Below are 27,996 nucleotides of genomic sequence, written 5' to 3' on the forward strand. Positions count from 1 at the left end.
CCTCTTTCTCTCCTCCTCTTTCTCTCCTTTTCATTGTGTTTGTTGTTTTATGGAGGGGTTGATGTGGTCCAGATTGTTGCTGCCAACTGAGACTGTTTCACTTCACCTCCAAGCTTCTCGTCATTCAAAACAAACGGCCGCCGACAGTTACACAGAATCCAGTCTGTATGTTTTTTTTTTCAGCTCTCCCTCACTTTACTTCTTTTACTTTTGAAACTTCCCTCTCTTGCTCTTAGTTCGCCTCCCCTCTCCCTCACTCCCCCCCTCCCCTGCCTCCTCTTGCTCCAGCAGGTCCGGACCACTGACACTCTCCCCACTCGTGTGAATGTGTCTGGGAAAAAGGGTGTATGTATGTGTCTCCATTGAGAACTTTTTTTTTTTTTTTTAAACAAAACCCTTTGTGAGAGAGGAGAGCAGTCCCCCCCTGCGGTGCTGTGATTTGACTATCCAAACAGTCCGCTTCTGAGACATCCATCCTCCGGCAGGCTCCCGGGACAGCGCAGATTAACCTCTCAGACCCCTCGGACTCTGAACATCTAAGACGTCTCTCCATCTGAAGCAGCAGCCCCTGTAGAGCAGAGCAGCTGGAAGTCTCGACTCTCATTTCAAGAGGAGGAGAAGGAGGAGATCACGTCTGGATACATAGAGAAGAAGAGCAGAGGGGAGGCTCATCCGGGTTTTCGGGATCTTTCGGAAGGTAAGTCCTTGTCATGTCTGCTTGCTGTCTGCTGTTGTTAGTAACTCCTTTCCATGTTTGTACCGTTAAACACAAAGTTCAGGCAAACTCGGGCCCAAGTCAAAACTTTCTGTGCGCAATTGAAGCAAGAGGAATTTGTAGGCCATATTTGTGAATATGCACACAGCAGGAGTTTACAATGCAACCTGTTCAAACATCATGTTGCATCTCTTTGCTTAGACGCTCATTCTTTGCATTGAACTGTTTTACGATGTTGATCTTCTCGCTGAGACAACTCGTTTCACAAGGCATCCTGTGGTCGGACAACCCCGGCATCATTGCACAAGCTGTTTGTATGTTCTCCACTTTTGTGCCTCTTCTCTAAAGAGTCCGTTTGGGCAAACACTCCTCGGTCACCCCGAGTGAACTGACACTTTTATTCGTCATTGCCTTTTCTCAGGAATGACTCAAAAAGAAACAGTTTACGGAAAGGAGGAGACATGGTGATGAAATCCAACCTGGCATCTTTGATGACATCACTGCTATGTGTTTCTCTTAAAAGGAGTTTTACTACCAAAAGGGAGTAAAACTATGGATATGTGAGCTGGGGACACACGCGGCATGCACGTTTTTGATTCACTGCGATCAGACAGATGTTCAGCACCTGAACGCTGCGCACATCAATCTTGTGTATGCAGATGACCTTTTTGATACGAAGCGGAGGATTTATTATGCTGGCATGCATCTGCTCCTTTCCCCCGTGACTGTTTGGAATTTACTTTGGAGCGCAGAGCTCTGGCTGTGGATTGAAGACAGCAGACAGATAATGGCATGCATGTCATACTTTTACCATCAACGGCCATACGTGCCAATCTCTGACACCGAGTACCTCTTAAGTCTCATTTTGAATTCTGCAAATATATTCAGGATTAGCAAGGTTCAAACACTGTTATGCATGACAGCACATAACATCGGCTCATCATACGAAGAATGATTTGGGGAGTATGCTTTGAACAACATGACAGAGAGCGAAAGAATTCTACCATTTATTTTTTACCTGTCTTTCGTTATTGGCTTAATGTGTTCACTGCTTTTGTGATCAGGCCAACGCGATAACAGTAGTAGCTCGGCAACATTTGCTGGTGTTTTTGTGCCAAGAAACTGTTGAAGTAAGTTGAGGAGCTTCATTTTGAAGCTCTTTTACTAATAATTGTCCTTTGGTGTCATTTTTTTGAGGCAGCTACGGTACAGTGTAGACATAAGACTCAAGTGATGCCCCGCTATTTTGTTGTTTACATTTAACCATTGTTTTTATTTATTAACTTCTCACAAGGTTATACGTAGCAGTTAAGAATAATAAAACAAACATTGCCAGTACAGTCAGTAATAATGTTATGCCACCAACTATTTGAACTTATTCCCATTCATGTTTCCATATTCATAAATATGAATATCATGTACAGGATATAGTTTTCATAATTTGAGAATGCAAGTCAGCAGTTTGTGTTCCACGTAGGCCATAATATTCAGATTTTTCTCTTTGCGAGTCAATGAGTGAGGTTGAATTACGAGTCCTCACCTTCTAGGATGTTTCTCAGTGTGCATCAAACTCCCGGTATGTATGCGCTCCTCTGATGCGGTCGGCCCCATTCCACCAAGTCGGTCCTAATCCTTCGTCATCAGCTGTTTCCTAGCCCTCGCCGCTTGCCACATGCCAGCCACTCTGAGAAAATGTGCTTCACATTACGACCATGTACAAAACATACCAGCAGCCTGATTCAGCTCACAAAGTGCTCTGTCACGCTCACGTGTTAAAAAATATGGCTGATGCCCCTTCCCTTGTTAGCCGGTCACTACTTAAGCTGGTGTGTAAAAAAATGGTTTATTTTTCATTTTATTTATAATCAAATAAACCCCCCGTGACTCATTCTGAGGTGGACAGTTATAAGCTGATTCATTATTAATCACTACTTTTGAAGTGAGCTTGGCTCATCAGCCCTCAATTAGTCACCACTTCTTTAATGCTGCACTTAGAGACGTATTCGATAGGTATCTTCAATGAAGAGCACTAAGTGTTATTGCCATCTGGCGTCCTCCTTGTTTCCCTCCCACCTTATTGGTACAGCGCTGACAAGGCAGCTGCACCTCATTGAGCACGGCCTCTCCTGCAGGACACTGCGAGGAGGAAATGCTTTCATTATGAGTTACAAAACTGGAAGTTTGGAAGGAAATACTTCATGAAAGTACAAAGACAGCAGCATGTTCGCATGTACAAGTTAATAAGAAACACAACAAACCTTACATTTTTTGAGGTGGGTACATGTACAGCGGAAGTTATTTGCCACTCTTTTTCAATTTGCTTACGATAATAGAGTGGTGGTGGAGGCCCAAAAAGAAAAAAATGACACCATGGTAAAGACCAAAAAAAATTGCATAAAAATCATGCGATTTGCACAATTTGAGGGTTGCCCTTCCAACTCTGCAGATACAAGAGCATGAATTTTGCTAACTACTCATTCAACTCATTACACGCTTGTCTTCATAAAAAAATCATAACGGAAAAACTATGCATTAGTTCTGACACTTTTTCATTATTTTGCTGTCTGCTATTGTGTGAATGCAAAATGGCGGCCTCATCCTGGCACTTCTGATCACAGTTCCCTCTGGTGTATTGCAACAAAACATATTTGTGTCTGGTGGCATTAACAGTAAAGACAGCCATATACACATATTGACATACAAACACATATCTATGTATTTTCACAACAATATTTTTTTATGTTATTCTGATATTAACCACCAAATATGACTCTTTTAGTTTGATGGAAGGATTTTTATCCATGAAAATAAATAAAGATCTCTTTATGCATTAGTCTACGTTACGAACGGCAGGGGTCTATTCATGCAGTGCAATCTGTAATCCAGGACGATCAAGAAAAACATCCTTTTGCTTTTCCGTGGTAAAAATATTCTGTACAGCACAGCACTTAAGTTAAAACAAGCCATCTGTATTACAGTCCAACAAGACTGTAGATCTGAGTGATTCCATTTTGGCCAGAACTGCACAAATAGTGGAACCGATTACTCATTTACTTGTCGCCCCCATTCTTATCAAGCTGGTGCTGTTTAAGAGGGAAAAGACTGGAATTTAGACAGTTGGCTTTAATTGTGTTCAGCTGTTTTTGTTTCATTTTGAGGGGTGTGTGGGGGTGTGTAAGAGCCTATAGGGATCTGCAAATGTGTGTAGGCTGAGGGGATCGGACGCTTAAGTGTCAAAGAGGAAGGTGGGGTGATTACTACAACAATATTTTATATCCATCTATCCCCATATGAACAGAAATAGTTTAAATCGTGGGTGGGACGTGTTTCACGTTCTGAAAAAAAAAAAAGACCCAAAAAACGGGCTGCTCGGAAACAGGCCCAGTTGGCGACAACATTAAGATTTACTGCTTAAGTAGAACCGGAACCTGAACATGTTTCAGTCTTTAATATCGTAATGATTTTTTTTTTTGTGCAAATAAAAAAAAAGAAGTAAATCCATTAAAAGCATATCAAACGCCAGCCACATCCAAACCTGTCATTCTCTTCCACTGTTGGTCTTTAGGCAAGAGCTCTTTATAGTGTCCCACCACTGCCACTACAAACACAGTTTACTGCTCAATTTGATGGAGGAAACCACAAAAACAGTTTCCAGAACATGTGTTGCCTGAGCATGTGAGCATGGTGGCTTTTGTTGCACAGGCAGTCACTCCGTCCAGCAGCTGATCTCAGCTTTAATTTTTTTTGGTCGACGTTGTTGCTAGATGTCATTTATTTTTCAAGCAGAATCTGAATAAGCAAACTGTGAAAGCGTCAGTGTTGCTCCTAAATTACATGATACAAGCGGCTTTTTGCTGATTGCGCTGTCAAATATCCTGTTACCAGAGATTCCTTGACTTGGATCATACTGTGGCCACTTGAGCATGTTATTCCTTTCTACTGTGTTTGGTGCTTGGTTTCAGATCAGTGAAAATCAATACATCCGCACAAGTCAATCACTAATTCAGCACATTGTGGAGCATTTACTGACTGTGTGTGACAACAGAAAACGTCTCTGCTCGTGAATGATCTTTTGTTGTTACGTCTGCACAGTTTGCCTGTAGAAATGTGATGTAAATTATCAAGACAATTTGGTAAGTTCCATCTTATTTCATCTTCAACCCTGCAGTCACCCCATCAAGTTTTTTACGCTTTATGAAAAGTATCAGAAATATCATTGAGTTACTCCACCAACTTACTAATAAAGTTGGAAAAGATTACAAAAAAACCGTTGTCACAAGATTCATTAAACTTCATGTTTTGTTTTGCACCATGGCTAATGGGTTGATGTTACTACACATTTCATCATCAAACATTGAAACGCTTTAGTAAAAGATATTTTTCAAAGGTAGTGCAATAGCTAGCATACATTTAATATCTATTAGAAATGTACAGTGCTTATATTCACCCATTATGCACTGATACTATTTTGTACATACCAATTGTACTTTACTGGCCTGACAGTTACAGTCTGGGTACGAGCCATGTCAGCCATATGTAAATACTTAAAGGTAAACCTGAGTGACCACACTTTAAGATTACTGCAAATTATGCTCATCTTGGACAACAACGAGCCCTGGGGGCCATCCGGCAAGCAACGAGTTTCAAGCCACACTCCTGTCATGAAGCCGTTGAATGGAAGTTCAAGTAGAGAGAAGTTCACTTAAATTACCGCTTCACTTGTCCTTTTGTAGTTTTATTTCATAACTTTGGTACTCTCCAGAAGTCTTGTATTGTTTTTTCCTCACTCTATTTTGTAGTTGACACACAAACTTGTTCAATATATCCACCAAACTCCAAGTTATCTTTTCTTCTCTTTTTTTTTCTTCCATACTCCTTCTAAATAGTTCCTCTAGTGTTAAGACTAAGAAACCCCACAACTGAAACGCCTTGTTACAGGTCACATTGCAGTGAAATAATAACAAGAAGCACATTGTTGGATATTCAAATATGATAAGGTATTGTTTGCTCAAATGTTGTTATATTTGAGTAAAACCTAAGCCATGTCAACAATAAGATTTATTTGCAATATTCTGCCATACAAATGTTTTGATAAGCCGTTTAATCAAACGACATAAAACCCATATAAACTAAAACCTCTGCCTAAATTGTGTACTCACACTCAACTATGGTGAGTCTCTTCGCATAAAATTTAATCCCTGATTTTGCAGTGTTCTGCCAAGGGAACAGGAGGTTGGCCTCAGGGGGATTTTGGCTGGGTGATAAACATGGAGGTTTGTTTGAACAAAGACGCAGCGGGTCATTATTTTCCCACAGCACAGGCCAGTTTACTTTTGTTGAATCATCTAATCGCCAAATAAGACTTTAGCGAAGGGAATGACTTGTGAATGTATTCTTCAATCGTGATTTCATTTATATTTGAGCAGGATTGCTCGCTTCCGGTTGATGGATGTTTCTTTTCAAGATTGACACTTCCTGTGAGAATAGACATCTGGATGTGATTGCGTGATGTGGTATTACCCATATACGGATGTTTGTATGTTGTGTACTTGTGTTGTCATCATGTTCTCGGAGCATGTTCATGAAAGATGTTTTTTTTACATTACATGCGTTTAGTCCACCAACTGTCTGCATAAGTTTCTGGTTAGTGGTCTTGTTGGTCTGCTGTCTCATTGATGCATCACAGACTCACACCCACTCAAGGTCAGGAATGATTCCCGGACAGGAAGTGCAATCCCTCCAGCTGTGGCTCACAAGCCTTTTTGGAATTTTTTTTTCTGAGAATAAATCAACTGCTCTTCCAAACAGATTGAGTTAAGGCTTCTTAACATTGTAGTGTAGCTCTCACGAATGGACGTCTTATTGCCAAATGTTTGTGTTAGACTCCATTAATGGAGGTATACTTAATAATCTGGCAAGTGTATATGAAGTGAAACTAATCCTTCTATTTTTAAAGTGCAATATTAAACCCCCCTAGGGACACACACGAGCAAACATTTGGCAGAAAATATGATTCGGCAAGCAGTTCCCACCTCATCACACACTTCTTTATCATTGCCAGATGTTCAAATCAAAGACACAGCAACAATGCGTGGAGATGAGCCCAGAGGTGGGATTACAAGTCGCTGGGGGATGCAAGTACACGCTCACGAGCCCGCGTGGGCCGAGTGCTTCTCACTGCGGTCGATTTTAGCATCCTCCCTCCTTGACCGGCGACACTTTGAGTGGAGCTGCTCTTGTTTATGGAGAGCGGGAAGGGTCACCCTGTCACTGGATTCCCAGCATCTCTGAGAAATCATGCACTGCAGGATAACAGTTCATTCGTCATGGTGATTATTGTACCGTCGCTTAAATAAACACCAACTTTGTCAGACCTCCAGGCTTGTAATGCGTACAAGGTTTTCCATTCTGTAAATATGTCCAAATAACTTTTGAGCAAATTGTCTACCTTGACTGAAAAAATCACCTGTATTTGCTTTGATTTTATTATTTAGATGCACTGAGAAATAAAGACAATTGTGGGTCTGATTATCTATATTTACAAAAGGTTCTTGCTGAATAGTTAAAAAAAAATCTGACATCAAGTTCCAAGAGAACTTTTGTTCATTTCAGTTGCTGAAATCAATATTGAAAAAAAAATCTAGCAAGAAATCATTATCTTTCAGCCTTTGGCTATAGTATGTGCACATCACCATCAGAAAATCTATTGCAATCTGACATCCAAGTACAGTTGCACACTTTTGTGCACATGAACATTTCTTTCATTTCACCACCGAATTCTTTTAAGACCCTCGACAATATATTGTCGACAATATATTGCCAAATTCAGAGTCTGTTTGTACCACGCTCTGAGAAAAAGACGTTAATGGGTTCAAGCATGAAAGAAGGTTGGTAGTTCTGATTAAAACCACCATTGTATATTGCCCCGGGACACTAGTTACACTTTTCACCCCTAACATTCTCTTACAAATTTTAAAGCCAAGGGCTTCTTCATTAAAATGCTCCATTGAGGCCTTTCCAAACTTGTTTTCACACAATCTATTTTGTTCTGCCGATCATGTTCCACGTCGAAGGTCCTTTCCATAGATCAGCAGAACTGGATCATGTTTCAAAACATGGCACAACTTCCAAGTAGATATTTAATACGTCAAACTTTGTCACAAAGCCGTAAACTCACGGCTGGGCTTGTTTTAATGAGACGTGGCATCACCTAGTGACTTGTTGCTGACACTCGGCTCAAGCTCGTTGTCACGTGTAGCTGTCACCACTCAGAAGCCATAAGCACTAGTGCATGACTCCCTCAGTGGCTGCCACCCCTCTTTGGGCCTCCTCCCGTCCCAAAGAGGGTGAGTGTGACCCCTCCGTTTTCGTCATCATCACCAGCAGGGTCCCAAGTGTATCAGCGATCCTGGGAAAGTTTTAGAGGGATACTGTGGGAATGTGAGCCACACACACCAGTGACAAAAAGGGGGAGAGGGGGAGAAGTATTGTGTGTGTGTGTGTGTGTGTGTGTGTGTACGTGTGTGTGTGTTTCTGTAAATATGTAATACAGCATATGCATTCCCTGGCATACAAGCCATGTGTGTGTTAAAAACAACAGCAAAAAGTCTCCCTCTGTTACTCTTCCACCTATTTTTATTAGAAGCAGGAGGCGGGACGGGAAATGGACCAGTCATGTCTTTGGATCAACTCGAGTGCTTTTCATTTGCCCGAGCGGAAGTGCCGATGGCAACTTATTTGAAGAGACAGCAAACTGACTATATATATATTTTTATTTTTGGCTTTAGATTTTCTTTCCACCAGAGATTTCTAAAATAAATAATTTTGATTCAGATTGTCAACTAGCAGATGTGTCAAGATACTGGAACGTCGCATTGTGTGTGTGTGTGTGTGTGTGCGCGTGTGTGTGCGCGTGTGTGTGTCCAGCCACTCCTCCCTGTCATGTGCTCCCGATTGTGCCTTCCTCACCTGCCTCAATATCCTTGATTACCAAACATATTCTAAGTTATGCCTCATTCTGTTTCATCAGTAGGCTTTCATTGGCTACGTTTACATGGTTAAATATTTCTTTGATCCGATCAGAGTTTAGATTTAATTTATGATCGGCTGCACTGTTCTCATTGTCTCTAAACAGTGATTGATATTGATATGATTAGGAATTGGGTGTGCATGCGTCGTCACACTTTCATTGGGAACAAATTGCACCACGAGTGTGAGTAAATTTTCCGTTTGCAGAGTTTGTTGTCCAAGTTGTTAAAATAAATCAATTAGGATTAGAAGCATGTTATTAAATTGGAAATATTTCAGCTGTTGGTTTCAATCTTAAAGGTGGAAACAAAATTTTCCATGGGAAACTATCCCATTTAATGAATCATCCAAGTGTATTAGATGTTTTGATAAAGTTCCCATTTTTTTTCCAATGGTTCCCTCCTTCGCTTCCTCCTCCACCCTCGCTCTTCCCAAGGCGCTCTCTTCCGCCCTCTCTCTTTCCCACCCTGCTGCCTACATACTAGCAGTGATGCATCCTTAACTGTTTCCAGACGTCTATGTTCTGCAGGCCTTGAGCCCAAACAAGTCAACAACCCCCCGTCCCCTCCCCTCTTCCTGTGACTTCACACTTTGGGACTTTGAATGCTCCAAAGTGGGGGTATAATGGTGGTCATCATAACTGGAATCACCTCAACGGACAAAAGTCAGCGTCCAATTCAGACAAAAGTCAATGTCCAATTCATGAATTGAGCTTTGGAGTCCAGAAGCTGTTCATGTCTAAGGACACTGCAAAAGTCTTTCAGGTTGCTCTTGCGTCAACAGCTTATGTGAATGCCCTCTATTTCCCTTTTGTTGAATGCCGCACCAATTAATGGCTCAGCGTGGTGCGAGAATAACTCGGACGCAACATTGTTGTCAGCGGGCATGTCACAAAGACGCACATAGTTTGTTGGTGGTCAAAATCTTGGTGCTCTGCCACGAAAAAGGAGGTAGACATTGGCACACTGTTCTGGAGCAGCGAGGCGTCAAACACCATCAGCGACAGACAGACAGACTCTTATAAAACTCCTCAAATCGACACAAATAAGGCAACGAATATTTTGTCTCTCCTCTGACTGAAAGCAGATGGCCTTGACACGCATCTCAAACTGAATTTAACCAAATGGATTTCATGAGGGCAAAGATCCATCCATCATGATAGAAAGGTCAAATGGAAAGAGGTTGTTGCATGCTAATTGGGGTGAACACAAACCAGATTTTCCTGCTGGTTTTTTTGTCTTATTTGAAATGAATGATTTATGGGCAAAGTAACTGCTTTACGTTTTTACGTCTGTCTCAGTTGAGGGTGTGTATGCTGGAGGTGATTTATGACTGTGTACAAACAATGAAGAGTATTGCATTAAAAGATCTTATCTACTTGTCTGCAGAACGTGAGCAGCTCCACTATGAGGAGTGTGACCGTCTTCACTCTCCATTTAGCAGTCACAGGTGAGAATGCAGAAAAATGAAAGCTTTGTCAAACGACAGCGGGGACAGCCAGACAGACGCAGAGCATCACAACGTGATGCCAAAAACAAAATACAAAAGCCAGGTTGATATTTTTTACAGTTACTAACTTTAGAAACATTGAAAACTTGTTGTTTCTGGAGATTTTACTCAATGTCATATGTCATACAGCAATGATACCAGATATCAACTTTATTTTCAGTTATCACAAATAGCCCTGCATGCTTTTCACTTGCTCCAAATTTGATGCGACCTACCGCCCAGTGTTCTCAAATGCAGCCTCTTTGTGTGTGCGCATGATTAATGTCAAACACGACGGATGCATCCCAGCTGACCTCTTTCCGTTTCAAGACATCTGTCATTGATGAGGCGTCGTCATCTCCTCACTTAGCCGCTCCGCACAATTCTTATCCATCAACATCGAAAAACAGGACAGGATCTGGCATGTCGTGTTGATTTAACCTTTGGCCCCGTGCCACTGCCTCCTGGTCTCCTTGACCTCCAACCTGACCCTTCCCCTTGTTGTGTCAACCGCAGTTCTTCTGTGTCTCTGCGGTGACGTGAGCTGCCTGGAAGTCACGCCACATGACGGCCAGCTCATCCTGACTGCGGGCTCTTCTCTCACGCTCACCTGCAGGGGCTCAGGGGAGACCACCTGGGAGTTCAAGAGGGATGATGTTCCTTATTTCCAGGTGGAACTGGGCCAAAGTGGAGTGCAGAGCCACCAAATTGTGCCAAATGGCATCCGATCCAGCGTTTTGAACCTGTGGAACGTAAGCTGGAAGCACACTGGGGTGTATCAGTGCATTGATCGGCACACTGGAGAAAAGAAGGAGGTGGATGTGTTTGTCCCAGGTTTGGAGAGCATTCTTTGATCCCCAGCTGAATTTGCATGTTTACGAGAATCCAACACTGTGACTTTTTCCGCCCGCAGACCCCCAGGTATGGTTTGTTGAAAGCGCTCACGGCATGCTGACGAAGACCAGTGAGCTGACCACCATCCCATGTGTGGTCACCGATCCCAAGATCAACGTCTCCCTCTACGAGAAGGAAACTGACCTCCCAGTCAAGGGCCTCTATGTCCCCAGTGAGGGGTACACTGCAGCCCTAGAGGACAGAACGTATGTGTGTCGCGGAAAGATGAACGGCGAGGTCAAAGAGTCCCAGGCTTTCTACGTTTTCAGTATCTTCGGTGGGTATTATCTTTGCCAACCAATTAGTGCAGGTGTAACTGTTGTGGTTGTTCAATTCATTCATTGAATGCCGGTATCGTCACTTCTCCCCCTCAGTCCCGGAGGCCATCGACGCCTACGTCAACGCGTCAAAGACAGTGCTGAAACGAGGCGAGCCGCTGACGGTCAACTGCACCGTGCACGGAGCCGAGCTGGTCTATTTTATGTGGGACGTCCCCAACAAGGTGGTGAGTAGGAGGCAGGCAGAACGAGCTTTTGTTCGTCGTTCCCCCTCGCGATCATCACTCTCAAGACGTTATAACCAAATTGCATCAAGATGTGAAAACACATGTACCTGCTATTCTGCTGCAGTGGTGGGAAGTAGCCAAAGTACATATACTTTTAGATAGTTGTACTTTTACTCCCTACGTTTGAAAAATATTTGTACTTTCTGCTCTTTTTACAAAAATATCTGTATTTCTACCCAGAATATGAGTACCGTAATTTTCGGACTATAAGTCGCTCCGGAGTACAAGTCGCATCAGCCATAAAATGCCCAGAAAAGTGAAAAAAAACATATATAAGTCGCTCCGGAGTATAAGTCGCATTTTGGGGGGCAATTTATTCGACAAAATCCAACACCAAGAACAGTCATGAACGAGCAACAACAGGCTAAACGATAGGTATGCTAACGTGACATAAACACAAACGAAGAGCTGAGAACGGCCCTGACGTAACATTCAGAGTTATTTAAAAAAAACATAAATAACACGTTTATAAAACCATCTGTGTCACTCCAATTCATTAAATCCATCGATCGTCCTTTGTCAACAATGAGTGCGCGCCGCTGACGGCGCTTGCACTTCAAAATATTCCACAGGCCCATATAACGATATATAAATTAGAAATCAAATAACTATTATATAAGCAATAATATTATCAAACCATCTGTGCACTCTAAATCATTAAATCCATCGATCAAATTCCTCGTCCTTTGTCAACAACGCCGCGCGTGAGCCCTGACGTCAGCCTCGTCGTTATTCCACAGATCTAGTATATAACTACATATATTGTAGCCTTAACAAAGTACAAGGAAAGACGTGGGTTTGGTAAACGGCTCTTTATTTAACAAAACAAACTTCTAGGCGTGTGGCGGCGTGGACTTCCAGCCACGGAGGTGGAAGAGAGATCCATAGAATAGGACCGGGCGTGCGTAAAAGCCATGACCGAGCCCCATCCACCGTCCCCGGACAGCCACCCGGCCGTGCGCCGGCCCTCGACTTCCATCCACGGAGGTGAAAGAGAGCTCGGTAGAGTAGGACCGGGCGTGCGTAAAAGCCATGTCCGAGCCCCATCCACCGTCCCTGGACAGCCACCCGGCCGAGCGCCGGCCCCCGTCTTCAATCTATGGAGGTGAAAGAGAGCTCCGTTGAGTTGGACCGGGCGTGCGTAAAAGCCATAATAGTTTTTCAAACCTTCTGTGTCACTCCAAATCCTTAAATCCTTCAAACTCTTCGTCCGCCATGTCACTTAGAAACAAAGCCGCTAATGATGCCGGTAGTACGTGTGGCCCTTCGTCATCTTCGTCATCCCGTGATCAATCTTTGTCCTTTATGTAAACAACCGCCGCGCCGCATCGCGCTACTGACGTCACTTGAAATTCAAATTACAGTAATCCCTTGCTACATCGCGGTTCGTTTATCGCGGTTTCACATTTTTTTTTTTGGGAAAAGTTTCGAAAAAAACACACATATAAGTCGCTCCTTATTATAAGTCGCCCCCCCACCCAAACTATGAAAAAACCCGCGATTTATAGTCCGAAAATTACGGTACTTTTGCCACCTGTATCCTTTTGTTACCTGTGATGTGCTATCATCCTTGATGCCAATAGTGCCTTTTCTCAGTGACCTCAGGAGTGCTGCTGTTTAACCATAGTCCTAAAAAAATGTCTCCTCCAGGCTAATGATGTGGAACCACTAACTGACGTTCTGTCAGCCATGAACATGAGATCCTGCCTCATCTTCCCTCAAACTAGGCTGGCCCACAGCGGAAACTATGTGTGCCGTGTTCATGAGGGTGTCCAGGACCAGACGGCCTCCGCCAGTGTCAACATCACAGTCCTCGGTCAGACACGCACGCACGCACGCACGCATGCACGCACGCACGCACACGCACACACGCACACACGCACGCACACAGATAATAAACTCACGCAGTACAGATTGTTATTGTGGCTCACCAACCAAGGAGAGTGCCTATTATGTGAACTTTATGCAAGTCCAGCCAAGAAGGAAGTTTATTTTAGAAGAAATTAATATCTACTGTCTTTATTTAGGTTACTGAAAAAGTGAAAGTGCGAAACAAACCTTGGACACTGCATTCATGCACATGGGGTCACACATAGGAACATATACTGTATACTAACCCAGAGAAAAAAAAACTGTCTTCAAGTAAATGTGACAATGAAAGATCACATTTTTATACTGTGCTATTTGGAAAATAAATATCATTTATTGATATTATTACCACCAGTATTAGTACTTTAGCTTAGTGTGTGAGGTTCGGCAGCAAGTTTTCATGGCTGATTGTTGGCCACTCTTGAAAACAATGGACAACAATGAAAACTTGTAACAGCTAATCACAATGCACATGAACTTCCAACAACAACAACGGCAACAACAACAAACATGGCCTGTCCAATGCCAAGCCATACTAATATACTTCGTTTTGCAATAACAATACCTATGAAATGAAAAAGCCAAGCGTGCGAAAATATACAAATGCAGTCACTGAGCTAGAGCGGCTAGTCTGTTTCCTCCTTGACAATTCTACTTTGCTGTTCGTGGTTTAACTGAGAATAAAAAGCACAGTACAGTATCTATGTATGGCACATTGTTTCTTGAAAAGAATACTTGGGGTCACAGTTTTTCCATTGCATCAAGTTGGTTATGTGTGGCACGGTCAAACGTCGAGTGTTCAGCAGGGGGAGTCGCAGACTGTATCTTTTTGTTTTTGCACGTGGTGTGTGGGGGGCCTAAGTCCCGTGCGAGGAGCTTCTCGAGAACTACTAAACTCGTCTCGCTGCCTTCTGGGCGTTAGTGGTTGCTTATTCTATCTGCAGTGAGGTGTGTCATGTTTATGAGATCTTCAAAAAACTTGAACCTCCATGCTCCACGGTACTGCCGGTCATGGTGAGTTTTTCTTCCATGGAAAGGAGAGGTAGTGAATGCCTTGCTCAATCTTTACACCCAGGAAAGTCAGCTAAATAGACTAGATCCACTGATCCACTCGGTATGAATAACTGTTTCAGCAATATATTCATTTTAAAGATTGTGTGGCTAATGATTGTGGAAACATCTTCCCTCAGAACGAGGCTTTGTGGCCTTACGACCTGCTGAGAATCGTCACATTTCGGCCCGGCTGCAGGAGAACGTTGAGCTGAAGGTGGAGGTGGAGGCTTACCCTCCCCCTCAGGTCAGCTGGAGCAAAGACGGCACTGCCATCAAAGGAGACAAAATCATCATGTACAGACAAGAGCATGAGATCAGGTAGAACCACATGCATTAAGCAAAGATTATACATTTAAGTAATTAGCACTGAAGCTTCCTCAGAAGAGGAGCCTCCAGAGACAACTAGTTCTTGTCAGTCATCAGAAGATAAGGCTGAGTGTAACATAATATCCTTTGATGGTGGGTGGGGTTTATACCACAACCATAAACACAGGAAACATAAACAAGTCTTGGCACTAAAGCAATTCTATCATTTAAAGAATTAGGTAAGAAAAAAAAAATGACCAAAAAAAGTTCAAGTAAAAATATCTATATTTATCCATCCATCCATCCATTTTCTGAACCGCTGTATCCCCACGGGGGTCGCGGGCTTGCTGGAGCCTATCCCAGCCGTCATCGGGCAGTAGGCAGGGGACACCCTGAACCGGTTGCCAGCCAGTCGCAGGGCACACAGAGACGAACAACCATCCGCACACGCACTCACACCTAGGGGCAATTTGGAGCGCTCAATCAGCCTACCAAGCATGTTTTTGGGGATGTGGGAGGAAACCGGAGGGCCCGGAGAAAACCCACGCGGACACGGGGAGAACATGCAAACTCCGCACAGGGAGGGCCGGAGGTGGAATCGAACTCGCACCCTCCGTACTGTGAGGCAGACGTGCTAGCCAGTGCGCCACCGAGCCGCCTTATCTATATTTATTTACACCTAAATATCTTTTAAGGGGGATTAGCACAAAATTAAACTATGAGTGACGCGTACCAACTGACAACTGATGCTTAACCAGTAGAGGGCACTACATTACTGTGATCTACTCTGCCTATCTTCATGAATGTGTATGTGTACTTTATACAAGAGATTTAGTTTGATAACTTTGAATGACGTTTTACTCTTAAAATTATTCCGTATTCCTCTCAGATATGTCAGCATCCTCACGTTGGTGCGGGTGAGGCCAGAGCAGAGGGGGCTCTACACTGCCCGGGTCACCAATGAAGATGACTCCAAGGAAGTCACTTTTGACCTGGAAGTCCAAGGTGAAATTCTTTGAAAAAGGCCATTGGAATTGTGAGTCGATTGCATAAGAAGGGAGGTTGGTAAGTGTAACCCAGGTTAACATAGCCTTGTAAAATAAGAGCCTGTTAATAAAAACAGTCATAAAGAAAGTACATTGTAAATATCTTCTAAACTAAACAGACCAACACAGATTAAAAGCATGTAATTGTCGGAGAGCACTTGCTGGACGTTGTTCATCGAACCTGGTAGGATCTATCCATTTTTTTCCACTGCTACACCGAAGTGGATTCGGAAAAGATCGACTGACTATTCAGGAAAATCAGGAGAAGCCAACTGAAGGGATATAGAGACATTTGGATATCGAAAGTCGTTCAGTCTTTTGCTGAATTGTTTTGAGTTTTGTACATATTGATTGGTTTGAACAAAATCAGTGAAATGGTGGGAATTTAAAAGTGGCTTGAACTGAACTCAAATTAGATTTACTATTACTTTCGAATTACTTACCTGTACTGAATGTTATTCAAACAACACAAAGTGAGGTAACTAAACAGATCGAACCTTAGAATTAATAAAACAACCCGGGTTGAAACTAAAATTCCTTAAACTGAAAAGTTTAACTGTAAGGGAAATTTTCTTCTTCAACTAACGTTGACTTTAAATGTAAATTGTATGTCTATTGTTTGTAAATTGTATGTCAACTATTTTTTCTACTAAAATAAGCCGGCAGTTCAATTCAAACCTTGGTCTGTGGTCATTTATTTTGCTTATTCTATCACCACTACAAATATAGCCGAACTTAGAACTGGTCCATTATCTAAATTACTGTAAGCACTGTCAAAAACAAAAAGGTGTTACAGAAGCAAAACCAAAAACAATATTAATTGCTTTGCATCCAAGACAAATGTATTAATCATTTTTTATGACACGCTTGGAGGCCGCTGGAAAAGTTGGAACCCCAGGCAATACAACTTAAGCAATTCAAAATCATTATTTATATAACAGCATGACAGAAACATAAAAATGTCATCAAATATCAAACTCAACAGAAATATTGATTACAATGGTCAACAAATAGAGGCTGAAATTTGACTGGACAAAATAATATCTGCTTATAATGGAAGCAGTGCAGCCATACTACAGAAACGATACTAGAATGTCAGTAACTGAGTTAATACATTTAAAATTTTACAAAACAAATATTAATGTTAGGTTGTAAATGTAAGTCTGCGCTTCTGGTACTTTTTAGACCATCACTGAGCGCAACCAAGATTACTAAGCCTGTGTTTGTGTATGTGTGTGTGTTTATGTAGTTCCCTCTCAGATAAAAGATCTGACTGACCTCCACCTTCCTGGGAAGAGACACCTTGTGACCTGTTTAGCTGAGGGGGTCCCGACCCCGACCATACAGTGGTACAGCTGTGACAGCATGCTCAAGTAGGCCAATGACTACGAGGGAGCAAAACACTCGTCTTTGCCCCCAATGTAAAGTTATTTTGTTCCACAGGTGCGACAACAAGACTACAATATGGCAACCGCTGGCACCAGAAGCAGAAGTGCTGAGCATTCAGACCAACGTCACCCACAGCGAGAGCCGTAAAACCAGTCAGGTGTGGAGCCGTCTGACCTTCCACAAGCCGCAGCAGGTCACAGTTCGTTGTGAAACCAGCAGCCAGGCGGGGAAGGTGGACAGAAGAGACGTCAAACTGGTATCCAGCAGTAGGTGTCTCATTTTGACTTGTCCAGTAAGCACGGCGGATGCAGTGGTTAGCATGTCTGCCTCAGATTCAGGAGCTGCCGAGTGACCAGCTCGGTTTCTCACCCGAAATCAGCTGGGATAGGCCGCACCTCACCCACCAAACCCACAAACCTCCAGAGGTTAAGCTGTATAGAAAATCAATAAATATTCCTAACTATATAGAATGCAGTGAAATCTCCGGGACTTATGAATACACATTATTAATGCAAAAAAACATTGAGCAAAAAATATTTCAAAGTCACGTAAATTTTTGGGAATCTGCTGCACTTAAACCTAAATTTCCCTAAATAATGTCATTGCTAATGCATGTACTGAAGGCAAGCTACAATTTATTGTTTTGTAATGTTAAATTGACGACTGTAAATAGTCATTACAACAAGACATGATATCTTTTAGCCAGTAATGTACTCTGCTGCAGACTTATTACATCAATTGAGCCTTAACTTTACTTTTCCATAGTAAATTCAGGAAAACAAAACATGCTGTTAAATGAGGGGGAGCTAAACAAATATTTGGCAGCTTGTTGCTAAAAGCTTCAGTTCTCAAGAATCATTGAGGTCGAGTTTATGTTTTAGTTATATTGTATACTTAAAGTTGTAAATATCTGGTGCATAAATACTGTATGTTATCACACTTCTTTCTTACGCTAACATTCCTTAGCTTTACATAATGACTATAGCCATGACTCGCTGTGTTCGGAGAAGATAACATATTCTGTGTGGGAGAAAAAAACAAAGACAAAAGATAGAAGTACTGATTCAACTCCTTTAGTTACGTAAAAGTTAAAAAACAGTACAGACTCTGAAATATACTTGCGTAAAAAATTACAAAGTTGATGAGTGACCAGGGTTCATATGTGTCATTTTTCCACAGTGATTCTACAATTGTGCAAAAATGTCATAAAGTAATGGAAGGCAAAAATAGGAATGAATTTCTATTGTTTAATACTATGTGCTCTTAGTACTACTAGCAACATTATAAAATTCTACCATTTGAGATCTAGCACTTCAATTGGACGCAGATGTCAACTACTGCTTACTAGAAACATCTTGTTCTACTAGTCAAGTGTCATCTTGTAATTTCTCCAGTGTGCAGAAATCCAGTTATCCAGCAGTGGAAGGCAGTAGTGGACAAAACATCACTAGCACGGCATGGAATAAATGCTGAAAGGGCATTCCATAAGAGCTTGTGTACATGTCATGTGCTCCTTTTCTGTTGCAGCTCTCTTCTCCCAGGTGGCAGTATTGGCAGCAGTCCTCGCCTTGGTGGTCATCATCATCCTGTCCATCATCATTCTCATCGCCGTGTGGAGGAAGGTGAGACACAAACTCAAGCGACTTCCTGTGCTGATGTTACGCGTCACGGCAGAGTCAGTCCCACAATTGTTTGTGCGTGTGTGTGTGTGGTCAGAAACCTCGCTACGAGATTCGCTGGAAGGTGATTGAGTCTGTGAGCCAGGATGGTCATGAGTACATCTATGTGGACCCCATCCACTTGCCCTATGACCTCACCTGGGAGATGCCCAGAGACAACCTGGTGCTGGGTGAGTCCTCCACAGGCAGAGGCCGATTGTGTGACGTTGATTTTTACTCATAAACTAGACTTGATTGTGATATTATATCACCTCAATATTATATTTATTCATCATTTAGTCCTTTTTAATAAATAAATAAATAAATAAATAAATAAATAAATAAATAAATAAAAGGTCTGTTTAATTATAGCTAGAATGATAACTTTAGAAAATGCACTGCTTTGTCTTTTTTGATTAATTATGAAATATATGAGGCGGCTTGGTGGAGCACTGGTCAGCACGTCCGCCTCACAGTTAGGAGGGTGCCGGTTCGATTCCACCTCCGACTCTCCCTGTGTGGAGTTTGCATGTTCTCCCCGTGCCCGCGTGGGTTTTCTCCGGGCTCTCCTCTTTCCTCCCACATCCCAAAAACATGCTTGGTATGCCAATTGAGCACTCCAAATTGCCCCTAGTGCGGATGGTTGTTTCTCTCTGTGTGCCCTGTGATCAGCTGGCCACCGGTTCAGGGTGTCCCCCGCCTACTGCCCGATGACTGCTGGGATAGGCACATGGATGCTAGCTTACCTAAAAAACGCCACGCCCTAACCCTAGCTCTAAACCTAACCCCAGCCCTAACCCTAGCCCCAACCCTAGCACCAAACCTAGCCCTAACCCCTACCACTGACCCAACCCTAACCCTAGCACCAACCCTAGCCCCAACCCTATTCCTAGCTCTAACCCTGGCCCAAACCATAACCCTAACCCTAGCTCTAAACCTAACCCCAGCCCTAACCATAGCCCCAACCCTAGCACCAAACCTAGCCCTAACCCCTACCACTGACCCAACCCTAACCCTAGCACCAACCCTAGCCCCAACCCTATTCCTAGCTCTAACCCTGGCCCAAACCATAACCCTAACCCTAACCCTAACCCTAGCTCTAACCCTAACCCTAGCTCTAACCCTAACCCTAGCCTTAGCTCTAAACCTAACCCTAGCTCTAACCCGAACCCTAGCCCTAAACCTAACTCTAGCTCTAACCCTAACCCTAAATTTTTCCATGATAAAATATTTGATGTCCCTCTGGGATTTGAACTCGGTATATATATGGTTTTATGGAGCAGCTCACAAGCGGTGGTCCCCAACCATGTTTGCATATGCATACACTTATATGTGTATACGAAGCGAGCCTCCAGTTGTAAAAGGACATTCAGACATGTGTATACCCCTGGGCTCGAACCGGGTGGCAGCCCGTGTCACTAACCATTCAGCTATTTCAACCTGGCAGTCTGAAGCCGTCTGTCCTCTTTTGTACTTACCTAACGCGCGCGGAACGAAATACTAAACGGTGCCAATCTCGCCACGCGACCCCCGTGGGGACAAGCGGTATTGAAAATGGATGGATGGATGAAATATATGAATTTATTAGAGCCATCACAAATTGATTGATTGTCTTTTATTTTTAATCTGTGTGCAAAACTAATGATCAAATAGAAATAGAAATATATGACTTAATAAAACAAATCAGAATTTCCTCACCCTCCTGGGTGGTATTTCTTTCAGGCTCAGGTAAGATCCCATGTTAAGCTAAGGATATTAAAATGTCCCGATTGTCAGAAAGTGGTTATCTAATTATACACTACTTCCAAAATATGGAAATAGAAATAATACCTATAATTGTATATTGTATGACAATTATATAAATAGTTCTATATGCTTGCGAAATACATAATTATTCCGTCTTATAAATATGATAGGATATTGGATATAAGTTTATGACCAGTTTCTTGTGATTTTGCATCAATATGATATTGGATTTAAAATATTTATATTAACAGTATGTACATCCAAATAGAAAACAAAAGCAAAACTACTTTTGAGAAATCTTTTCATAGAATTGTCACAATGATAGTTGGAAATTCGTGGAAAAATCTGTGAGCATAGTCATTATTTTAGCAAAGTATTTTGTATTCATTTTTCAACATTATACATCGGACATGAAAATTGTAATAAGAATAATAAGTTTAATTCATATAGTGCCTTTCTAGGGACTTAAAAATTGGAACAGAATATTACATATGGAAGAAATGTTATCTGTATTACATGTGTACAATCAATACAGGAGTTGAAATGGGAACCATTTTAAAAGTAATACAAATCTACAGACACAAGACTACAATAATATGTAGATTTTTCTGCCAACATGTTCTGAGTCTCTAATGATCCTTTCTTTGTTTCAGGTCGCACACTTGGATCGGGAGCTTTTGGCAGGGTGGTCGAAGCCACTGCGTATGGTCTCGCTCATTCTCAGTCCAGCACAAAAGTGGCCGTGAAAATGCTGAAATGTAAGACGCATATAGAAAATATCAGGCTGGAGTCGGGCTTGTCCCCCGCTCTCGACTGAGCTTTCGTTTGCTTTGCTTCTACATTCAACCACCAAGCCACTGAGTAGTAGTGTGCGCTTTCACTGTCCTGTTCCAAAATCAAAAGCTGAATGTCTTTCACTTTCTGCCTTCTTCCAGCAACAGCCAGAAGGAGTGAGACTCAAGCCCTGATGTCGGAGCTGAAAATTATGAGTCACCTTGGTCCCCATCTCAACGTTGTCAACTTACTGGGAGCCTGCACCAAGCATGGTGGGCAGCATGTTGAATGTCTAGGCTACACCTAGACGAGGACTAAATGATTTTGATTGGCTGGGCTCATATTCTGGGAGCTATGCAAATATTTATTGTGGAATCCTGCACCCCCTTTGCAGAAGTTCCAGAAATTTCAGCAAATCAAAACACAATATCCATTTGTTTTTGTGGTTTCCCGATTAAAGAACAGCAAGCAAAGTGACCAACAATTTTAATTTCTGAAGCATTGAGACCGCATTGAACCAGACCTCTCGCTTGTCAAATTCTTTCCCCAAGTCGCTCTCTTTTCTCTCGTGTGACAACATGAGTTCAAATTTCACGCAAAAGAATGAAAAATGAGACTTGATGTCATGGTGGCATGTGTTTTTCCTAAATTTAATTTCACTAGCCTTTAGTCAAGGATGATTTAATTTATTTGGCATTCGTATTATTTTGCATACGTATTCATCTAAACAATCTTGCATATCAAGAAGTATTTAGCTTGACCGTCTAACTGGATGAGTTTCTACACTACGCTCAAACTTACCAATTATTCAAATAATTGATACTTTACACAACCTGGTTTAGTTTAATATGGGGCATATTTCTGAAATAATTTATCTTTTTTACATCTGTCTAATTTATGACGTAGCCATCGTCCAAGGACAACTGATCTGATCTTATCCTTCCCTCTTTCATTGACCATTCAGGTCCTCTGTATCTGGTGACTGAGTACTGTCGCTATGGCGACTTGGTGGACTACTTGCACAGAAACAAGCACACCTTCTTGCAGTATTTTGCAGAGAAGAACCAAGAAGAAGACTACCTGATCTCGAGGGGGAACAGTCCACTTAGTCAAGGGAAAGGGTGAGGAAGGAACTTTTTGGTAAAACTATATGTGCGGGGGCATTAGAACCCTGATCATGTCATCCTCTCCCCGCAGCTACGTGTCATTTGGAAGCGAGAGCGATGGAGGCTACATGGACATGAGCAAAGACGAGCCTTCCATCTACGTTCCCATGCAGGAGCAGATGGACTCTGTCAAGTATGCCGACATCCAGCCATCTCCGTATGAGTCCACCTACCAGCAAGACCTCTACCAGGAACAAGGTCTGGATGGAGACACGTGTGTCTTCTGTCTTCAGTTTACAAGAATTCCTTTTCACTGCTTTTGCCATATGCGATGCAGCCGTCCACATATCTCCAGACAAATGGAGGAATGCGCTTAAAAAGGACACTGCTGAAACACACATTGCACTCAGCCACTACTAAAATGCACACACTCAATCTTGACACATCAGCTCCACTAGGTTCCTCCAGCAGTGATTTTCACTCTTCATCATGTTTATCTGCTCACCCTCTCCTGTGATCCAACTCATCTATAGTTGGCAGCAGACTAGACCTGGTCATCAGCGACTCGTCCACACTCACCTATGATGACCTGCTGGGTTTCAGCTTCCAAGTGGCTAAGGGCATGGAGTTCCTGGCTTCCAAGAATGTAGGACATTGACAAAAATGACTTTCTGAATGAGACATCAATAATAAACATGAGAGTTAGGGCATGCGTTGAAGAATTAAAGCAGATAAATGTTACTAGAATTGGTTCAGTTTGTTTTATTGTTTGTTGTATTGGCTTTGCACCCATGCAGTGTGTTCATCGTGACCTCGCCGCCAGGAATGTATTGATCTGTGAGGGCAAACTGGTGAAGATCTGTGACTTTGGACTGGCCAGAGACATCATGCATGACTCCAACTACATCTCCAAAGGCAGCGTGAGTAGGAAATAGATGAACCGATAATGTCATCTTCTTGGTCGATTTCTTTTGTAATTTTTGACAGGGTGCAATATTTTACAGAAAGTAACATGTAGGGATGCTTGTTCATCAAGTTCACGTTTTCCACAATTCAAACATTGTACATTGGGACATTGTATTATTTAAACAATTTGTCCGTTCATTCATTTAAACCCATTTAGACCTTCCTGCCCCTCAAGTGGATGGCACCAGAAAGTATTTTCCACAATCTCTACACAACATTGAGCGATGTGTGGTCTTACGGCATTCTTCTCTGGGAGATTTTCACACTGGGTAAGTCAACACACGCATTCTTCACACTAAATCGATCATGAGAGGGATTTATTTATTGAGATCTAAAAAAGGAAGCAACTTGTACTGTAAATGCTGAACTCTGCAATGCATTAATCTGACACTTGGTTAAGAAATAGCAACACATTACATGAATTGTTGCTGAAAAAGGTAGGTGATGTTAATTTGAACTCTCAAGCAAACTCTAAACATTGCAGGTCTGTGTTTTTCTTAAAAAGGAGAGTAATAAGGCCAAGGCCGGCTGTAATTATTTTTCCTTATTTTCCAAGACAAAGTCAGATGAAATCTCATTAGTTAGGCTTTAAAATTAGCACCCACTTGCATTGGATATGGTCAGTTTATTTATATGTACTTCATTAAAAGAAGCTTTTTGAATGTTTTTTTTTAAATAAGCGTAAAATAAAGGGGACATTTTAGAGATCTGTACATAGCATGTGAAGGACTAAGCCCCTAAGACATTACAAAAATAAACTGAGGCTCTGTGACTTGGTAACCCAACATTCTGTTCTTTTTTTAAAAAAATTATTTATGTCTTCATTTTTTCTTGAAGGGAATTAAAACTATTTTTGACATTTAACTTACATATCTATGTAATTTAGAATGTCAAGGTGTTCAGTCCCTTTGTTACTGTTTATTTCAAACTGTTTAGGTCATAGTTTCTGAAGCAATCTGCACACTTTCCACAGGAGGAACCCCATACCCCGACCTGCCTATGAATGAGATGTTCTACAGCGCCCTGAAGAGAGGCTACAGAATGGCCAAACCTGCTCACGCCTCTGATGAAGTGTAAGTAAGCTAAGTGGAACTATCACCCCAGGGTCAATAGGAACTCTATTGTTAAAAGAAGGAAAACACACAAAGCTTTGTTTAAATTTCAGCTATGAGATCATGAAAAAGTGCTGGGACGAGAAGTTTGAGAAGAGACCCGAGTTCTCCTTCCTCGTTCATTGCATGGGCAACATGCTGACTGAAAGCTACAAAAAGGTATTTTATTACACTCATTATTCACTTTGCCTCTTTGTGCAGCGATTGTTATTTTTAAAGTGCGCTATGAAACAATGATATGTGAACGTGAGCTGCATTTCTGACATTGCACTCATTTCAACATTATATGAACATATTTGTCCTCAGATTGCATTCTACTACACTGAGACATTAATCTGAATTTGATGTATTGTTCCACCGTAATGTAAAGGATTTGTGTTCAGAGCTTTCCATAAACACAATAGTACGTGCAGTAAAAAATGTATGGTAAAGGTCAGTGGATGCAGGAGGAGTTGATCAATCAGTTACATCTTTTCAACAGAGATACAGCCAAGTCAGTGACAACTTCCTGAAGAGTGACCACCCAGCTGTGGTTCGCACAAAGCCACGCCTCACCTCCCCTTTTGCAGAAGCCAACTCCACGTTAAGCCCCTCCTCACCCTTCACTCTTTCCCATCCTCCGGATCCTCGCGGTTGGCACTCAAACTCGCAGGAGGCCGTGCCTTCGTACAACGACTACATCATACCCATCCCGGACCCCAAGCCGGAAGATGCTTTCGCTGACATGGGGTCGGAAAGCCCAGCGAGGTAGCAAACTAGTGGTGTTAGGATCCTGTTTGCACATGTGCACCAAATGTTGCATTTATGTTTCTCCCCATGACACACCCACACATCCAGATGTTAGGTTGAGACAATAGCGGAATTGTGCATGGTAAACGTCACTCGTATCACAGAGATGAACATGAAGCCAAGTACAATTGGCTTCGGTGGCCAAATAAATTATTGAAGTTTTCAGGGGGCTGTTAATTTTTTTTATTACTAGATTAACCCTGAGAGAAAAGTCAGTCAAAAGAGGAGGGTGTGGGAGCAAGGAACACCATGACATAATACACAAATCATACAGCTGTTTCCAAAATCTAATTTTCAACTTTTACACTTACTTAGCCTTCGTCATGTCTACTCTTTATCATGCTCATGAAATAGATCAAGTGACTGTGAGGAAAGAGCTGGAATATTTGGAACCGCAAAAGCTGACTGGGCTTTAGGTTTTCGGTTGGTGGAGGTCCTCCAGGAATAAAAAATAAATAAAGGCTCTTATGCGTTTGGCTCAAAACCAGAATAGGAGCACGGGTGTCAAATTCAAGGCCCCTGAATAAAGTGTGTCCTTTTTATGTTTCTTGCAAAATTGATTTGTTGGATTTGGGCAGAAAATCTTTACAGAAATTGCTATTTTTAATCACGTTCTCCACCAAATCTACTGTCTATGCCAACAACATATCATGGCAGAGCTTTTCACTAGATTGTAAATAACTTGTACATCCCCTTTTTGTGACATGATGGTGTGAATTTGTGAAATACATGCCTTGGCTCAATAAAGGTGAGCAAATACCGGTTGCTTTAAAAAAAAAAAAAATCTGTTTAAAAGAGACAGTCTGAGTTGTTCTCTATCTCTAAAGACAGATGCATGAGATGTTTTGCTTTAAGTGCAAAAAGCACAAAAGTGGTGTGATGTGACAAACTGATAGGTGGCACTTTGTCACTGTGTCATTGTGTCTCCTTCTCAGCTCTGTAGCTCTGGAGGAGGAGACGGACTCGGCGTCTGAGGACACGGCCGATACGCTTCCGGAGGACCGGCTAGAAGGGACCAGCGAGAGAGATGCTCTGCTGGGCTTCTCGGGGACGCCTGAGGTAGAGGACAGCTTTCTGTAGTCACATTCAGGAATCCTGGAAAAAGGGCAGGGGGCAAAAAAAAAACATTTACTGGGGGACTTTTTCCTCCTATTATTAAACAGGCTGTAAAAAGGGAACGTGACTAAAGTAGAATGTAGCATCATGGAGACTAAAAGGAGCTTTGTATTTCCACTAAGCCCTCGAGACGTTTTAATCTTAGTCTGTATCTATTTTTTCATTATCACTCTTAATACCTCTGAGTCCATACAGTCAGTAATCAGCATGCTTTTGTCATTCTTAGAACGCCGCCACGGCACAGATACGATACATTCCTTGCAATATTCCATGGTACTGCCTGTAATTACTGAAATATTTGCGACCTATTAGCCATGTCAATGTTTTCACTATATTTGTTAGAAAGGTGAATATTCATGTTGCATACAAATACTATTTGATAACCATATCTTATCTGAAGAAACAAACATGTTAGAAAATGTTTAAAATGCACGGTGAAATGCAGAATGATTTTCTATGCACTGTTTTGATATTTTATAATAATCGGTAGTTCTAGTTAAAGAAGCTAATGAGAACACTATGAAATATTGTTGTCCTTTTGAATGATTTTCACATTATGTGTGTGTATATGCCTTCATTCATAGTTCTGTGCCAGATTTGCACTTTATGTGGGAAATGTATATGTACTATATTCATGATCAAGGTACATTTGAAATGTTCATTCTGTTAAAAGAAGTTTAACCTGTATATCCTCGCTGGCATGTGGTAATGTTTAAGAAACTAGCCTGCATGTGCCCATCGCATTTATGACAATGAACACCACAATGGAAAACTAACAAAATGGCAAACCATATAGAAAGAAATTCATGGACAAATGTATTGAGACATGCGTCTTGGTTTTACACCTACATCTTGAATTTTCAGTAAACCAAAATTGACAAAAACATAGCTCATAAAGCCTGCTTGGATCAAACTGGTGTGGAAGATTTTAACTTCCTGTATTGTACATAAACAGTGAAGAAGGCAAGAATACAAATATTGATATAAAAAAGGGGGGAAAAAAACAATATATAGACAGGCGAAAGAGATTTAGTCTCCGCCTGCCAGTGAGGATGTGCGGTTGTTACACCGAGGAGAAGAATAAAAACAGCGTATCACTGCCTTTGCACAAAAAGAAACAAACCAGTGCCTTTGTTTTGTACAGTCTATTCACTGTACATATTATTGCTCATTATAAAGGGCTACTGTGCGCTAACGTCCGGTTCCCACCACTTTGTCCACCGTGTCCAACAACCACAAGCTATGCTACCAAAGGTCTATGTAACATGACAATAAATGTGTCAGCATACACTCTCTCAGTTCATGCATCCAATTCATTTTCTGTGCTTTTCCTGTTTAACGTCTCACTTCCCGCAGCTGGATAAGCCCGCAGGCGG

The 27,996-nt window shown here is 41.9% G+C and overlaps 1 protein-coding gene and 1 long non-coding RNA gene across 3 annotated transcripts; one reads left to right on the forward strand and one right to left on the reverse strand.

Annotated features, from left to right (window-relative positions):
• The first annotated feature begins 79 nt into the window (after nucleotides 1-79).
• pdgfrb (platelet-derived growth factor receptor, beta polypeptide) lies at nucleotides 80-27,918 on the forward strand. 2 transcript variants are annotated; one of them, XM_037261850.1, is made up of 23 exons: nucleotides 80-697; nucleotides 10,132-10,192; nucleotides 10,748-11,065; nucleotides 11,145-11,402; nucleotides 11,500-11,630; nucleotides 13,341-13,506; nucleotides 14,750-14,930; nucleotides 15,808-15,923; nucleotides 17,214-17,337; nucleotides 17,408-17,619; nucleotides 18,881-18,975; nucleotides 19,070-19,202; nucleotides 21,411-21,515; nucleotides 21,693-21,803; nucleotides 22,496-22,652; nucleotides 22,729-22,895; nucleotides 23,171-23,283; nucleotides 23,435-23,557; nucleotides 23,761-23,872; nucleotides 24,577-24,676; nucleotides 24,769-24,874; nucleotides 25,197-25,444; nucleotides 26,440-27,918. In XM_037261850.1, the coding sequence occupies exons 2-23, from the start codon at nucleotides 10,150-10,152 to the stop codon at nucleotides 26,582-26,584; spliced, it is 3,264 nt and encodes a 1,087-aa protein (XP_037117745.1). In that variant the 5' UTR covers nucleotides 80-697; nucleotides 10,132-10,149; the 3' UTR covers nucleotides 26,585-27,918. The 2 variants fall into 2 exon arrangements, with proteins under 2 accessions (XP_037117745.1, XP_037117744.1); XM_037261849.1 differs by having other exon boundaries at nucleotides 81-697; nucleotides 25,197-25,462.
• On the reverse strand, nucleotides 1,294-2,930 carry LOC119128948. The gene is made up of 3 exons (XR_005099102.1): nucleotides 2,485-2,930; nucleotides 2,256-2,399; nucleotides 1,294-1,475 (listed from the first exon to the last, which is right to left on the reverse strand). It is a non-coding gene; the product is annotated as an uncharacterized LOC119128948 (long non-coding RNA).
• Nucleotides 27,919-27,996: the final 78 nt, after the last annotated feature.

This window comes from Syngnathus acus, chromosome 10 (assembly GCF_901709675.1).
Source record: "Syngnathus acus chromosome 10, fSynAcu1.2, whole genome shotgun sequence".
NCBI classification, from domain to species: domain Eukaryota; kingdom Metazoa; phylum Chordata; class Actinopteri; order Syngnathiformes; family Syngnathidae; genus Syngnathus; species Syngnathus acus.